The sequence below is a fragment of the Herpailurus yagouaroundi genome, unplaced genomic scaffold (genome assembly GCF_014898765.1).
Source record: "Herpailurus yagouaroundi ecotype Mexico unplaced genomic scaffold, PumYag 198, whole genome shotgun sequence".
In the NCBI taxonomy this organism is placed as follows: domain Eukaryota; kingdom Metazoa; phylum Chordata; class Mammalia; order Carnivora; family Felidae; genus Herpailurus; species Herpailurus yagouaroundi.
In genome coordinates, this window is record NW_024412429.1 from 6,202,034 (window position 1) to 6,219,483 (window position 17,450).

A 17,450-nucleotide genomic window follows, 5' to 3' on the forward strand; every position below is an offset into this window, starting at 1 on the left:
CAGAGCATGACGCAGAACTCAAACCCACAAACTGCAAGATCATAACCTGAGCTAAGGTCAGATCGACTGAGCCACCCAGGCTCCCCAAATATATATATGTATATGTGTATGTGTATATATATACATACACATATACATATATACATATATGTGTGTGTGTGTCTCAAAAATGAATAAACATTAAAAGAATTTTTAAAAAGCGTAACAGTGCCAGATTACTTAGGATCTTACAAAAGGGGAAGAACTTCAACTTTCACTAGGAATGAGGAGATGTTGAAGTGTTTGAGATAAGAAATGCCATGATCTGGCTGAATTTTAAAGAGATCGTCTGAGTTCCTAAATCAGGGGAGGGTGGTTAAAAAGAAAAAGACATATAATAATTAGGGCAATAAGAAAGAGGCAGAAGATGAGACAAGAAGGGTAGACTTGCTTACCTTCATTCATCAGATACTTAGTGAGTACACTATTAGGTACTGGTTAGGATGAAAAAAATTAGTTAGCCATGGGTTCTGCCCTCAAAGGAAATTTACAGAAGACAAAACATGAGCCAAAAATAACCATCATACACAGTAGAAAACAATGAGCAAAGGATAATTTTCCATCTTGGTTGACAAAGAGGGAAAATTAGGAAGTCTTCTTGAAGCAGTTGGCATTTTAGCTGGCCACAAAAATAAAAGTTCCTTGACAGCATGGGTTCTGCCTTTTCTAGACTGCTCAACTGCCAGCACCTAAACAGCATTTGGCACAGTGATCAATAGATATTCGTTACATAATGTGTGAAGGAACGTGTGTGTGTGTGTGTGTGTGTGTGTGTATGTGTGTGTGTGTGTGTGCAGATATGTAGGAAGGAGGGCATTTGAGCAGAGGGTACACGATAAGTGAAATCGCAACAATGAAAGGTTAGTGTTCAATTTGGTGGAAGGAAATGAGAATAGAGGGAGATGAAAGTAAACCTTAGAATAGGTTACATCACAGAAGACCTTGCTGGTCTGGTGGAGGTGCCATGGTTTTCTCTGAGCAGCGATAAGAGGGGAACTTTACTGGGAAGATGAATGTCGTAATACTGATGGACGCTTGAGGCAAACAACCAAATGGTGGATGGAATCTAGAGACCAGTTTGGATGAATATTGTAAAAGCCCAGACAAAAGGTGATGAGGTCCTCTCATTGTTAGTACTTCCACCGTGCTGAGCAAATATTTCTAAGCCTTACCACGGACGGACATGTATTTACATGTCCTGCAATTACTTTGCTTGTTTATTTCCTTTTCTTCACTAGCAATAGAACATATTTACCACGGCTGGTTTACATTTTTTTTTTAAGTTTATTTATTTTGAGAGACAGAGAGAGAGACAGCGGGTGAGGGAGGGGGACAGAGAGAGGGAGAGCGAGAATCCCAAGAGAGGGAGAGAGAGACTGACACAGGACTCGAACCCACGAACCGTGAGATCATGACCTGAGCCAAGATCAAGAGGCAGACGCTGAACTGACTGAGCCACCCAGGCACCCTAAGGCGGTGGACACTTCTAATTACCACGCTCACTGCTACTATTCCTTTTTCCCCTTATTACAGTAATAAAATGCCTCAAGTTTCAGCTAGACATAGAGCTACCAGTCAGAGACTACAGTTCCCAGCCTCTCTTACAACTGGATATAGTCATAAAAGTAAGTTTTCGCAACCGATTTGAGCAGAAGTGACAAGTGTAACTTCTGGGACACACATTTCTGATGAAGCTGCTTGCTCTCCATTTCTTCCTGCCTCTTCTTACAGGTGCTCCCCCACCCCCCTCACCATGCCTGAGGTAGGTGCTGGACATTATGCCCTTTTGTAGGTATATAGCTTTCTTAGCCCCTTTCCCGATGGAACGTGTGGGGGCCTGGGAGTTCCTGCAAGGGTCTGTTTTTCATAGGTTTTTGTAGAAAGGGAAAGTATAGGCCTATGACCAAATTCTGGCCAGTGGGATGTGAATGAAAGTGTGGTGTGGTGCCTGGGCCAGGCCTCCAAAAGGGAGCTTGCTGCTGCTGCTTCTTTCTTTCTTTTTGAGGGTAGGGATTTGACCCTGATGGTGGTGACCCCACCTTGACCGAGGACATCAACCGACAGGATACAAAGCAATATACAAGCAGTGCCCAACAAACTTGGACCTTTCTATGCAATAGAAACAACTTCCATTTTAGTTAAACTATTGTTGTTGGGTCTCTGTTAAAGCAGCCAAGTCAATACCTTAATATATAATGTATAAATGTTGACCATTACCACTATGTGTTGAATGAATATATGATTGGTAAGTATAAAAGTCTCTACATATGTAACATTAAAGAATTATTTCTCCCATTCCCCTAAGCTTTGAACATAAAACATATGCCCGTTGAAAAGGAAAGCTATAGTATAAAGCTTAAGCTGAAGTCAATCTGTATAATCATAACTGGGGCCTATAGCCTAACTTGATTTATGATAAAGTGTATTAGCACAGAAGGCATCTATTGTCATTTGAGATTAAACCAATACAACACTGAACTACTGGTTTCTGGCTATAGATTCCAACATACCATGAAACAAGGCCTTTACAGGGAAAATGGAACATGAAATCTTCAAATTCTGTATCTCCTACCACTCTTTTTAGGCACACATAACAAGATGAATTTGATATTAGTCTCTGACTTCAGGAATTTTGTCATTGCTTGTTTTCAAACAGAATGCAATAATAATTTCAGGGAAGTAAAGGAAGAAGCTTATTTGACATTGGGTCTTAAAAACCTAGCCATTTATGCTTATTATTACTTTATAAATTTTTTTATTCATATATATATATATATATATATATAGAGAGAGAGAGAGAGAGAGAATAGGACTGTTCAGATAGGGATTTCTGTTTGCACAGCCCATCTGATCAAATCAGTTTATGATCAAGTGTATATATTTATGTTACTAGAACATTCTCAAAGAAACACTGGGAATCTCCATAGACCTCTTTGGGGCGCAGTTGCATACATCTTTTGTGGAGGAGCACTGGAATGGTGACTCATTTAATTAGGAAGTTTCTGAAAGAGGCAATTGAAGGGAAGTCTCAATGCCAGAAAAACGATATAGGTGTCCTCACTTGGACAGCAGTTGTAATCAAGAGAAGCTGGAGACTGGCATGTTATTTTCTGAATAGAAATAAACCTTAAGAAAGAGAGAGGGGTATTCTGACTTTTTAATGCCAAAAGGTTCACATTGCTGAAGACAGAAATGGTGAAAGGTAAATATTGGAGATAAAAATGAAAAGTTTCACTTCCTATACCCCTGAAGTTATTTTCTATAACGGTATCTTTCTTTTATCAAGCCTTTATTATTGTGTGGTAGTTTTCTTCGGAGGACGAAGGACAGGGACTTTGTTTTGCTGATCCCAAATGTTCCTAGCTTAGCAAAATAAAATAAAATAAAATAAAATAAAAAGGAAAAGAGATGGAGTTTTGGTTGAATGAATGAATATGTGGATAATATCTGCATTTATGAATTGTAATTTCTCACTAAATAAAGTGAAAGAAAGAATGACACATCCTGTTCTGAGGCTCTTAATGGAAATACAGATATAACACTAAGAGATTTTCTCTAAAAATGCAAAATAAGAGGATATTTAACTCATGTAGGTTGTTTATAAAGAAGGCTTCTTCATAATCAATTTTTTTTTTGCTATTTTAGTTTTATAAGCATATTTCCTATATTGGGCAATACTGAAATACTTAATTTTCCAGGAACTATGACTTTAGGTATAAGGCTATGTTAAAAAATAAACATGATTATAAATAAAAATTTAGAAAAAAAAAGAGAAAATGACCAATTTTTTATGTGTCTGTGAAAAAATATAACATTGAAAAAAATGACCGAAGCGCCTGGGTGGCTCAGTCGGTTGAGCATCAGACTTTGGCTTAGGTCATGATCTCATGGTTCTTGGGTTTGAGCCCCACATCAGGCTCTGTGCTGACAGCTCAGAGCCTGGAGCCTGCTTCGGATTCTGTCTGTCTGTCTGTCTCTCTCTCTCTGACCCTCCCTTGCTCATGCTCTGTCTCTCTCTGTCTCTCAAAAATAATTTTTTTTAAAAATGTAAAAAAAATAAAAAAGAAAAAACGACCAAGATTATAATTACAAATACTGTGTAGAAGAAAAAACAATTAATTAGCTTGAATGGTGATCGTATTCTATATTGCTGATAAATGAATCATCTGGACTCCCATGACCACCTATTCATGGGAAAAACATGTAAAAAAGATGGCAGGTTATTTAATCTACTTTCATGAATTTTACCTGTTGTAAATCAAGTGACACACATTCCAATAAGCTAAATATAATTTTGTGTACTAATATGGCAATCTGACCTAGGGATCTAGAGGTAATCTGTTTCGTTCATGTATTTTAAGGATGCAGTTTAGGAATAAGGTATTAGGTTTCCAACATTTGTATAAAAGAGATAATGTGATACTGGAAAACAACACTATTCATTTAACATAGTGAGCTGCTATACAATAAGTCAGATGCTCCCAGAGTGTAAATTATACAAATTTGAAAGCTGCATTTATTATTAATATCTCATTCCTAGACAGGGGCTTGCTTAGTCTGTCAATAGTAAAACCTGGCTTAGCATACCAAATCTAAAGCTGCTTAACAAGTATGAAAGTTTTTTTAAAACCTTTCATGCATGTAGCTAATTCACTTGTGTGCATTTTAAACCCTTTCTTTCCCCTAATAGTATTGAGAATATTTTTACTATAGCAATTATAGAAATTAAATATGAATTGTAGTAATAGAAATACTTGAACTGAAGCTTGGATTGTTTAAATTTATCATTTAAAAGGTCTATCTGGAAATAGACTTCATATTAAATTGCCTATCAGTGCTCTTACAGGCTGAAATTATTTTGTAAGAAAGAGGGTTGTTAAAGTAAATGTATGGATATGCTAAAACTTCTTAGGTTGAATTGATGAGATTTCTTATTGTAGATGATTTAATGAGTTTATGTTTCTGGGTGCACGTCAGCACATGTCACATTTTGCAAGACTTTATGATTTCTAAGAACTCGCCTTCTATAAGGTCCTTTGCTGAGGAGTGGGGCTAGATTAGGAATCAAAGAGGGAAAGAGGGTCTTTTTTTTTTTTTTTTCCGTGTAAATAGTTTAAGAGTAATTTTGGATGGTCTAGAAACCATGAGTTATTAGGCAGGTGCTTATCAATGGGTATAGTACCTCACTTGCCCGATATCCTTTCTGACGACTTAGCCTGGACCTGCACACTCTGGTGGGCACCATCTGCAGAGTAATTGCCAGTTTTGCCAAAGACCACCCAGGACAGAGATTCAGAATCCATCACAGGGCCGGCCAGCATCTATAATCTGGTGTCCCCTGATTCGGAGCGAGTGCATTCAATGCAAGAAGATCACTTACGACTGAGTTTTTCATCATGGCTTTGACTGTGAAGCCCTCAGAAACCAGGGAGTGAGGCTGGTGCACCGGGAGCGGCTGTTGTGCCAGCAGCTTGGTCCTCTTCGGCATCTTGTCTGGGCATTTGTTTAAGCTCAGGGTCTCTTTTTCTGCCACCATCTTCCTAGAAAATGTCTTGTTCTCATAAAACGTGTAGTAAAAGAAGCAGTGGGTTTTACGGATGTGAGAAGGAGTTCGGGAAAAAAAAAAATGTAAAAAGGCGCGATACTGGTAGAAATTCAACCCCTCGTAGCGCCCAGGTTGATCCAGATGTTTGGCAGCTCCTAGGTGAAGGGAGTTGAGGGGAGGGGAGGGGCGGGAAGAGCGAAGGACCGCGGCAAAAGCTGCAACAAGCTTCCAAAGGTAAGCCTCCCGGTTGCTAAGCGACGCGTCAACACTAAGGCCGAATGGCCCAGTTCCCCCGTGACGTACGTTTCCTGGGCCTGAATCCCGAATGGCGGCGGAAGGCCGGCGGCGGACCGCGGCCGGCGGCCGGAGGGAGAGGGGCGGGGTGAGGAGAAACTACGCGGTAAAACTACGACTCCCAGAAGGCCCTTGGTGCGCGCCGTCGGCGCGTGCGCATTCCGAAGGCCGGGCACAGGGGAGGCAAGTGCCGGAAGACTTACCCCCGGAGCCACACTGGTGGGAGGCACAGGCGGGTGCCGGTGTGCGCGGAGGCTCCTGCGTGCCTAGCAGTCTCCACCTGCCCAGTGACCATGATAGGTACGTGGGTGCCTGCCAGGTACAGCCTCTCTGCGCCGCCCCGCCGGGCCTCGGCGGACGGGGACCTCCAGGGTGTCCTCCGGTGTCAACTGTCAGTGGCAGGGCGGCAGTGTCCGCCCCTGCTCAGCCCGCGCGGCGGGCTGCCCGGTGCCCGCCGAGGACCAGGAGAATAAGTGTGTGTGTTCTAAGCCCCCACCCCGCCCGTGGTTTGACAGGCTTCCCGCTGGAGACAACTTCTCCGGGGACCCTGGTGTGCGCCTCTGCACCTCCCAAGGTGAAGGCTGGGTCGCGCGTTCCCACAGCGAGCGCACTGCCCTGCCAGACCTGTGGGGGTCGGTGTGCGGGCCCCTCTCGTGCGCCCGGCGTATCCGTCCCTCCTGGCGCCTTGGTAGCTGTCTTCCAGTTAGGAACAGATTGGGACCCACCGTCTGTAGGACTCTCTATGGGGAAACCCTAGCGAAACATTAAACTCTAGGCTCAAAAGAAATCCCTGCGGATGGATTTAAACGTCTTGCTCCCTCCGGTCTTTCCTTTTAAATCTCTCATTGTAGGTCTGAGATGAAAGAATTAAGAGGAAACAATAACAAGGATTAATTCTTTTCAGAATGAATTCTTATTACTCAACACAAAGTGACCTAGGTGCATTTCGGTGATTAAAGCTTTGGAAATGGTTCTTCTAACTGTTTTTAAACACTGTGATGTATAAGGTTAGCAAAGTTTCTCCCTTACAGGGTTGTTAAGCCAAAGTTGTGGGTTTTGGGTTTGGGGGTTTTGTTTTTGGTTTTTTTTAGCGGTAATCTCTGAAATTAGAGTTAATGCACAGTATGATTAGATACCGTTGTTATTTGGGGATTTGTTATGACAGAGATTGCTCTAGATTGTGTATGGAAGATTTGGTGAGCCTCTTTGGGGATTATTTTTGATGGGCGCCACTTACAAAATACTTTTGAGTACGGCGAGTACATCTGAAGTCAAAAGTGGTCTGTCGAGAAAGATGAGAAGTGGATTTTTAAAATATGTAAGTTTGTATGCACTGATAAGCTCGTCTGAAGTCTTTTATTTAGGAAATTAATGTTAAAATGTAAAACATTCTACTTGCTGGGAGAATCATGCCAGTTAACTGACACTGTCTTTGCTGCAATGATAAAACCTAAGGATGCTGTCCAATTTTTCTTACTTTTCGAGCACGTATGACTTCTGATGAATGACTTTTGAAAGTCATCCAATTAAGACATTTTTCTTAGAAATTTTTCATATAAAATTTTATGAACCTTTTTTGAGCCTTTTTAGGTGACTGCTACATAAAATCTACTTGTAAACACAACTCTGAACTGATTCAGAAAACCAAGTAGAAGAAAATTTTCAAAATCCATCATGTCAGCATTTTACAGGGGGAAAAGTCTACATTTTGAAGACAATTGTGCAAATCTTATTTTAATTCAATTTAATCTAGTGCATGGATACTTTTAAAAGAAACAAATTTATAGTAAAGCAATATAAAGACAAGAACTTAAGATCTAAAAATCATTACTTAAATCCAAATTATTATCTAATAAATGACTATATAAAAACTTTGTTAGGATGAGCTATGTTTAGGCGGTTTAGTTTATTTGGGATCCAGGGACACAGAAGGAAAGAGTATGATCTTTGTATTTGATGATTAGATTAGACAGTTATTAGTAACTTGTAATTACATGGAGAATATAAAGTGGATTTTAGAAGATGCTTTTCTCATACTCCAGATACGGTTTTTCATAGTGCAAACAAATATGTATCACAACATAAATAGTGAAATCCCTGCCCCCTCCCAAGAAGAGTCCCTCACATGTAAAAACCATGTGGACAATATGCAGTAAATTATTTTATACAATTAGTTGCATTGCCTAATTCGGTCAGTGGGCACATTTTAATAAAAATCTTAATTGCCAATTTTGGATTTGGTTGTGTTGGAGTATTGAAGGTAAGTGAAAGTGGAGGCAATTGAAAATATATCATGGAGTAATGGGTTTCCTGTTTCTGTGACCAAAATTGGAACCAGGAAAGGTATTAGAGCCTTTTATACCCAGTGATAAGCTGGAGATCAAAATATACATCAATATATTTCTGGGATTGTTTTTTTCTGTTAAAGACATTGTGGTACTCACAACTTGCCCCTTTCGTTCCTATGCTCTCTTTAATTGCTACACCTTCTTTACTACAAATTGTACTTTTCCACTTTATTTAAATCTTGGCTTACTTTGAAGAAAAACAAAAAGAGGTAATTTGGTAAAATAGGAATAAAGGAGATTGACTGTTACCTTACTGCCAGTAGAATTAAACTTTCTTTTACATTCTTAAAACCTAGGATTCCTTCTTGACACAGAGACTGTCTCAAAAGTACTCCTGTTTCTCACTTGGATTATGACCAATAGGTTAAATGCCCTGACCCAGACAGCCATAGAAACATAGTTTAGTTGAAGTTGGCGTTGATGACTTTGAGAAGTTTGGAGAAGGACATCAAGATAATGTAAAACGGAATTGAAAGGCCTAAGAAAATTCTACTTAGAAAAATGTAATTTTTGGCATCACGATTAAAAATATATTTCACCCTTTTAAAAATTAGCAATTCCTTTTGTTTAAAATTGAAATTTAGTAGTGATATTTGCGGTATATTCTAACTCCTGTGGAACTGGATTTAGGTATTTCAGTAGTATCAGATATTAAAATGAACGCATATGTATACAATAATGTTGCCAGTATTGAAATTCAAATTCAGTGTCTTACTCTTTAAAGAGATTTTTGATTTAAAAAAAATAATAATTAGAACATAGTCACATCTGTACATTGTTTAACTTAATATCTCTTAGAAAACATACATGTCTGCCTGTACAACTCCACCCCACAGTAATTCCTGTTACTCTTTTATTTTGTGGATGTACACGAATTATGCAAATACTCTTCAATAAATGAGCATTCATTAGGTTTACAGATTGCTATCATCAGAAATGTTTGTGTTCATATCTTTTTATTTGCATATGTAAGCAAATATGTAAAGTAAAAATCTTATTACAATTTCCGGGTGGATTTTCTAGTCAAAGGATTAGTAGATTTCGAATTTTTGTAGGTATTTCTAAATTTTTCTAAAATAAGTCACCCTATTTTACATTTCTATCCAATACAACAGGGTAGCAAACGTTGCCTTGCTCCTCAGGATTGAAGAATTTCAAAAAGACATCTTCCCCAAGACTGACCTTCTCAGGAGAACACCTACTGGGTTTTTACTCTCTCCCTCCCTTTTTCCATCCCTGCTCAGGTTTAGTTCTCTTGAACGGTGCACAACTGCACAACTGTTCTTGATGCCTCTGCCGTTGCTGGCAGTGTTTATAAGAATTCCCATTTCTCCCTTGTGTCCCATAAAATATTTCAAGTTTTGCCTTCATGATAAATGAAAACCAGTATATTTTAATTTTTAAAATGAATTTATAAGGAACCCCTCCCCTCACTTCTCATTTTATATTGTTTTATTTTCATGAAAGCAGATGCAATAATTGAGCACCTGCTGTGTGCCCAGTGCCACTCCAGGTGCCAGGGATACACAAGTGAATAAAATAGAAAAAAAAAAAAACCAAAAACCCAAAACAATGCTCTTTCTATCTTGAGTGTACACTCTCACTTTACTATTTTCCTATAAATCTATATGTTTTAAAACTTACATGTGATGAATTTTAAAGTCTCAGAGTTTATATTTCTAGTTGAAGGTACTGTGTACTGGTACTTGCTTTGCCTTTTCAATACTTTTAGACAAAAAGTGACCCTACGTCGAAGTACTCAAGACAGGCTCTGAAAGCTATTTACCATGAGGTACAATTGTGTCATAAAAGAAATTCTACTGAATCTTTGCATAGACGATTTTGTATAATTATGTACAGTTTTTCTTTGGGTCCAAAGGCTCTAAAATGATGACCTTCTGCCCCTTTCAATTTTGGGAGCGATTTCTAAGGATTTTTTTGAAGTCCACATTTTTTTGAAACCTCATAGCTTCATTGCTTGAAAATGATACAATGGAAGTACTTTGTGTTAAGATATGCAGATCCATTTCTACCTCCAAAGCTTCTTTGAAAAATGAGAGAAAAAAAAAAAAAACTCCTTACTTCGAAATGCTTCATATTCATGAAAGCAGTTTCAATGCAGAATACTCTATTCTGTTAGCTTTTAGTTCTTTGATCAATGAGAATTGTTTCTTACCTGCTGTTTCTTCAGCCTTTAATTGTGGCCCAGCGCTTATTCAGTGTTTCTGTTTTAATTTGCATTTAATGAGCTCATTTTAAAGATTTCTTTGTAGTAACCTGAATGGTTTCTCTCTTAAGTTTTGTAAAATTAAAGAAGGAGATTTATGTGACAGTTGGCTGATTTGTGTTACAGTTCACCTTCCTGGATTATTTACTTCCCCCTATAGGGGAGAGGCTTGGTTAAAAAGAATTGCGGTGATATTATTATATATCCCCCAGCACCGTATGTCCTAATTATCTGAGCCTTCTACCAGGTTTATTCCAGTATCTGTCTTCACTAAATGGAAACCTTTCTTCTATATGGATTAACAGGTATTTCAACTCACAATAACGATTTCTGTGTCAATTCTTTCTAAAACTAGATGGTACTAGGTGGTGGTATGCAGGGGAGGTCCAGGTCCGGGGCAAATGTGTGTATGTTACCTGTGGGGAGGGGACGCAGGGAACTAGGAGACCGTTTCTCCCCGACGAGTTCGCGGTCTGCTTGGACCGATATGACCTGCATTTGGGGTACCGATTCCCGCCTCTCCCCAACAGAAGCAGAGTAATTACAAAGATACGTGTATATGTTAACGCAGACACGCTACACACATGCACACACATGCAGCAGCACGCCACAATTTTTCGTTTCTTTTGCCCACATCGTTAGTCTCTCGTCTTTGCACGTTATTCCTCTCTGCAGTGCGTCTGTGCATCCTGCAAGTTCCATTTCACAGGACACCAACTTTGTGTGAAGTTTTCCTTAAGATCCCCGCCTGTGTGTCAACTCTCACACTTGTCAGTCTGGAGCCATCAGCTCCTCCTGTAGAATCAACCAAGATTTTAGCAACTGCTGTTGGTCACCTCCTAGTGTGGAAGGTGTACCGGAAGATAAAGGCTTTGCAGTCCTCACTTGTAAGTGCCGTGATCGAGGTTTCTCCAGGGAGGCCCTGGAGGGGGCAGCTCGGAAGCCTGGTGGATCCGCTGTGTCCAGAGGCACTGAAGGACTAGTAGGAGTTCATCAGACCAAGGCAGCGTGCTAGATGGAGGGACAGACGTGAGCGGAGGCCCCGCAGGGAGAGGGAAGAGGGGGTGAAGACCAAGCCGTGGGGCGGAGGGCGGGGGAGCAGGTTGCACCAGGCTGGAAGGGCGTGGTCTGCAAGCGGGGTCACGGAGGCCAGCTCTGAACTGCAGTGCCCCAGAGGGGTCAGTGAGCCACTGCTCGTGGAAGAGCCTTACGAGCGGATTACATTTCAGAAAGAGGTCTGTGGCAGGAGTACAGTGGCCGCGAGCCCAGGGGACCGTTACTGGCTTCTGCTTTCTCCCAAGCAGGAGACCGTCTTCCACTAAGAGAGCTACAGGGTGGCTGCAGGGGAGGAGACATCTTTTGCCAGCATGGCGACATTTTTGATGTCATTAACTCCTCTCCGATAGAGGGCCATTTTTCCTAACACTAAAAATTGTTCTTATTTTTTTAGAATGTATTAAATGTCTCTCATTGACAGGAAGGTGGTTTTTTGTTTTTGTTTTTGTTTTTTATGTTACTAAAGCTTAACATTTTTTGTGTGTTCCAAAAATACCCTCAGTGTCCCTCTTTGATGTGTGGTACATGATGCTTAGGTCTCTACTTATAGTTTCTTCTGTACATGGAGAGAACACTGTCGCTAAAGCTGAGGTCCTGAGTGACCTAGAATAGTGTACAGAGGGGTTGGTTCCTTTTCCATATCTGCGCAACTTAGACACCTGGCCAAGGATGGAGACCATCATCCTTGGACCAGTGTTTGTATTTTTTGATAGTATTGAGAGGTTCCTGATGATTTCTTCAATTTACTTTTCCTGTAAAACTTGCACAGGGTCCCTCATGATGAAGGTTAACATTAGAGCCCTTACCATTGGAAGAGAGAAAAAGCTGTATGTACAATATACAGCAACCTTAAGCATCCCTCAAACCCCTATCAACCCACCCTCATCAAATAAATGGGGAAAAAAATAGTGATTAGGGACCTAATACCAGTGTTCCAATTGGGGCAATTGCATTATTTACCTAATTGATGGATGTACCAGTTATTCCTCTTGTTAAACGTTTGTGGAATTTCAGTGCATAAACCAGGTGACTTTAGATGAAGCACTTTGTAACTAAGTAGTGATTTTGTAAGCTCCTTGTGCAGAGTAGATGCATTTCCCAGAACATGGAGAGATAAGACAGACACCTGAAGCTCGTTCTGTATGAATGGCATAAACAGGACTGAGGTAGTTTGCCTGGGGGATGGGGGGTGGCCGTGTCCCAGCAGCTCCCTGCACTCCCCACCCCCCCCCCCCTTCCTTGGGTCTTATTGTTTTCCCTTTCCATGTTCCCTGAGTTTCTCAGAAGCTGGAATTCTAACATTTCATTCTTCAGCTTGAAGGAGCAGCTGCCGTGTGAATAATTAAGTGGGGAGCTCTTTCCCTGCTTGCTGCTGGATCCCCCAGGGCTTGACTTGGTTGAGGGTCACAGTGAGGATGAGCCTGGGAACCTCCAGGGTCCCTCCCTGTGCCCTGTGCAGGGCGCTGTCTGCAGTAAATAGGCCCTGTTTCTGTATTTTGCTCTCTGAGGAATCGGGTCCTGGATCTGTTTCATTCCTGGATCCAGAGCTGTGGGGAGTGAGAACTTGTGGCCGGCTAGAGGATTGGGCAACAGTCCGGCACACCGCCTGCAGAAATAAAGGCTGAATAAAATTTCATGCTCTAGGTGCTTCTTTCTGTGCTTGAACTCTGGCGGGAGTTCAAGACGGAGTCCTTCCCAGCTCTGTGTTGTGTCCTTGGGGGGGGGGGGGGTGAGAGGTACAGATTTAAATACAACTGAGGCAGCATTCCCTAAGCTGCTACTCATCTGAGCTGGCCACCACAAACACCTGGAGCCTGCCTGAGGTAGGCATTCCCCGTCTGTATGACTATGTGTGACAATATGGAAACATGATTTCCAATGAAGATGCCTGAGATCATAGTATTGGATAGGAGTTGTATATGTTTTACTGTGCAATTTAGACGTACTTATTGGATACAAACAGGAATATGTGGAGATCTGATACTTGCTTCCCACTCTACAGTTAGGAATTGGTGAGATGCCCAGCCTTTGGATTTCTTCCTGTGCTGTGGTCCTCTCTGGAGCTTTCTTTTTCTTCACTGTCCATTTTTAGGTATGTGTGTGGCACCTGCAGTTTCTCACTACATGCAGAGTTTCTGTCAAATGTATTGGTGTTTTTTCATTGGCTTGATTCCAAAGAATTCACCAAACAGTCTTATTCTCAGTGTCTGATGATCTCATGCCAGGTGTATGTGCTCGCCTTTATACCCTGGCTGCTTCTGGACACTGCAACACTGCCACACATTTTATAGTTTTACTTTTTTTTTGGTGGGGGGGGAATTATGGAATAATTTTTATTTGGAACCTAACATATGAGGAACTTCTCTGTTGGGTCCACTCACTATTGTCACAATTCTTTGTGTATAAATTGATTAAAAATCCTGTCTGGATTTTATCATTTTATGGCCAACAGAATACAAGTTATGCTGGTAAAGTTGCTCAGAGATTAATAGGTGATGCCATTTGAGGTCAGATTTCTGAAGGTGATATGACTTCTTTTTTGTCTTCAAGCAACAACGATGATGATTAGAATATTACATTATGACCTAAGCCTGATGAGTATATGTGAATTCTTTAATAGTTCAGAAAGATTAAAAAAAATAATGTAAGAGCTTAGTTACCATAACTGAAAACTAGATAGCATTCTATATGTAACAATTTCAGAAAGTATCCCCCCAAATTATTATCTTTGGATTTGTGGGACTCTTTTGCATAGTAGTTTTCTGTGTTTTTCAGATGGTCAACATTAAGCTTATAATATATTGCAAATACAGAAATGCAATAAATGTTATAAACACAGTGGTAAGGGTTAGACAGATGCATCACCGTTGTAATATATGTAGAACTGATTGTATTTCTGTGACAAATTATGTCAGATAAGTCACTAGTCATAGCATTCAGTAATCTCATGTTCTGATCATAGAAATAGTGTTTTCTGGAAGACAGAGATTAGCATCATCATTTCACTACTTTTTATACACTTTTTAGGCATGACTCAGTCATTGTATTAGTTTCCTGTTTGCTGCTGTAGCAAATTATCACACGTTTGGTGGCTTAAAACAACACGGATTTATTCTCTTACGGTTCTGGAGGGCACAAATCCAACCTGAGTTTCAAGGGGCTGAAGTCAGGCGTTAGCAGAACAGCCTCCCACAGCCCTGGCAAAGATTCCTCTTGGACTTCTGCAGGCTCCTTCCTGGCTCCTGGCTGCCTCACTCCAGTCTCGCTTTCTGCAGCCACATCACGTCTCCTTCTCTGTGGTCAGATCTCCTCTGCCTCCCTCTCATAAGGACACCTGTGATTACATTCCCAAGATCCTTACACTCTCAGGATGCGTAATTTAATTGCATCTGCAACGTCCATTTGGCCACACGGTCACATTCCCGGGTTTCGGGGACTAGGACTTGGCCATCTTGAGGCGATCCTTTTCAGCTACCACCATTACCATTAAGGCTTTCTCCATTTGACAGCTGGTTTTGAAGTGTCTTATTATGAACTAAGGAAAGCAGATAGAGGGCGTTGGGTTGACAGCGATACTACTTGATTTTGCCTTTCTGAGGTCATTTAGAGGCAGCGTAGTAATGTCACATGTGAGGAATCTAATATTTATTTTGTGGACTAGTTGATGAGGCTGGCCAAGGACATAACTCACTTTTCAAGGTAGTTTTCTCAGGAGGCAAAAGAACATGTGGCTACACTCCAGGACTGAAACAGTGAATTACAGCTGGGTTATTTGCTGTACCAGGCGCTCATTTGTATCCTGTAGAGCAGGGGAAGCTTTGTTATGCTGTTGACAGGAAATATGACTTCCCACAACAACACATGATCAGGCAAAGCAGGAGCAAATAACCATTTACTGTACATTTTTATTTCTTATTTGCCATTTCACTATGAATGTCAGACACCGAATGCTTCTGTGCAATGATTGAACATTGCACTGCCCTTCCTAAATAATAACTAACCTGGCTTGGTTGAAAATTACACAGAAGTTTTATTTATTTGTTTTTTAAAATAGTTTTTAAAAGTTTTACTACTTGTTATTTTTTGAGAGAGAAAGACAAAGGATCTGAAGTGGGCTCTGTGCTGACCAGCAGAGAACCCGATGTGGGGCTCGAAGTCACAAACTGTGAGACTGTGACCTGCGCTGAAGTCAGATGCTTAATTGACTGAGCCACCCGGGTGCCTGCACAGTTAGAAGGTTTAAGTAAATTCTAGTAAAGTTACGAAGGATAAAAAGAGTGAAATTATGGAGCTTGATTTGCTTCATTTTTTAATCAATATGTCAGTATAGAATTTGGTTTCATGAGGCAGTTTTAGCTGAAATATTTGGAAGATACTCAATGACACATTGTACATTAGGAGAAACTCTAAGGGAAATATGGGACACATTTTAAAAATAGATGTAGAAATAGATTTGTAAGAAAAAAAGTTTATTTGGATTGGAAAGAAAGGAAGTAAGAAAATAAACGTTAAATTCAACAAACATTTATTGGGACCTCGTGTTATAGGGAATGGACGGATACACGTGGCAAGTCTGCGTATCCGAAGGAGGAAGTCACACTTCGGTGAAGGTGTTGTGAAAACCTGCAACATAGTGATCAGCAGTAAGAGAAGCTCTAATGGAAGTGTGTTGACTTGTCCAGGGGAACCTTCAGAGAAGAGCTTTTGAGCTGGACCTGTGGGGATGAGTGGTCTCCTGAGCCGGCAAATAAAGAGAGTGCATTCCTAAGGGAGCAAGATGTGAGGGTTTGAATGCGGAGGCTGTGCTGAGGACAGGGAGTAGTGGGAGCTCAGAGAAGGAAGGGAGGAGGGGTCAGGTGAAGAGGGATAGGGGCCTGCTCAGGACACCTTTCTGTCCTGTGCTGCAGAGTTCAGGTTTTGCTAGGCTGGTCCTGAGGAGCCACTTGGTCTAATTGCTAGGTAGGGGGATGGTCAGATTTAGTTTCAGAAGGATAACTTTGGCAGCGGGCCACTTTTCGGTCACAGTTATGACAGTACTAATCTGGTCTATTCCAATTGAATGAAGAGCTTCACCTCTGCAACAAATGGACACTCTGTGTCAGATTCCAAGACCTTTGGGGCTGGGAACCAAATTTGACAGCCGGTAGTGGTCAGTTTTCAGTGCACAAAACTTGATGAATTAGGGCTCTTCTAAGACAGTAGGAAGTGATGGTGTCTGTGGCTGAGTAAGAAGAGAATTCAAATAAAAAAATAAAACTGGTCCTACCTAAGGTAAATACCAAGTCCTTTGCACTGCTTCCTACTTAGGATCTTTAAGCTATTAGGACAATTAGGTAGGCTTTGATAATCAGAGTGAGCAAATCCTTCAAAAGGTTCGTGTATTTCAGATTATTTTGATGGGATGATTTTCCTGCTAAAGACTAAAGATCTAAGCTCATTTCATCTTCATGTTGTGTGTTTACCTATCTGTTTCATTCTCCGGGGAAGGAATATGCTTGTACTTAATAAATAATTGTTGAATAAGTGGAAGTGTGAATCAAAGGAGAGGAGACCATTGTCTCTTCTCTCCTTTTGTCTTCTCTAATCTCCTGTCCTGTTTGTCCTGTCGCTGAGAGGTTGAAGTACCTCCTTTGAAGAATCCACTCTCTACAGATATTTGCCTGGGGGGTGGGGCCTCATCTTATTTAGCTTTGTAACCCCTAAACCAGCATAATCCCAGTAAGTGTTGAAATGGGTGAAAGAATAGAAAAACATAGTCATTATATGGTTTGATTTTGGCATAGACAAAGTACTGTATATTAAAATGTTTCATATTCTGAGAAGAGATTTATTAATTTTGGAGAGATCTTAGTCCCATTTTCCTGGGCAAAAACTGGAGCTAGTACAGAATGATAACCTGTTTTCTTTCTTTCTTTCTTTCGTTCTTTCGTTCTTTCTTTCT

General features: G+C 40.7%; 2 protein-coding genes across 3 annotated transcripts in view; one reads left to right on the forward strand and one right to left on the reverse strand.

Moving 5' to 3' along the window:
* Positions 1–5,913, reverse strand: part of PACRG (parkin coregulated) — a 515,648-nt gene extending 509,735 nt beyond the window's left edge. Inside the window, exon 1 of the mRNA XM_040448603.1 lies at positions 5,420–5,913. Within this exon, the coding sequence (XP_040304537.1) occupies positions 5,420–5,575 (156 nt within the window). The 5' untranslated portion in view covers positions 5,576–5,913. The remainder of the gene's footprint in view (positions 1–5,419) is intronic.
* A 132-nt stretch (positions 5,914–6,045) lies between these two features.
* The window catches only part of PRKN (parkin RBR E3 ubiquitin protein ligase), a 1,360,680-nt gene continuing 1,349,275 nt past the window's right edge, over positions 6,046–17,450 (forward strand). The window contains exon 1 of one of the 2 annotated variants that reach the window (XM_040448602.1): positions 6,046–6,178. In XM_040448602.1, coding sequence (XP_040304536.1) covers positions 6,172–6,178 — 7 coding nt within the window. In that variant the 5' untranslated portion in view covers positions 6,046–6,171. The remainder of the gene's footprint in view (positions 6,179–17,450) is intronic. The other variant, XM_040448601.1, reaches the window with a different exon arrangement.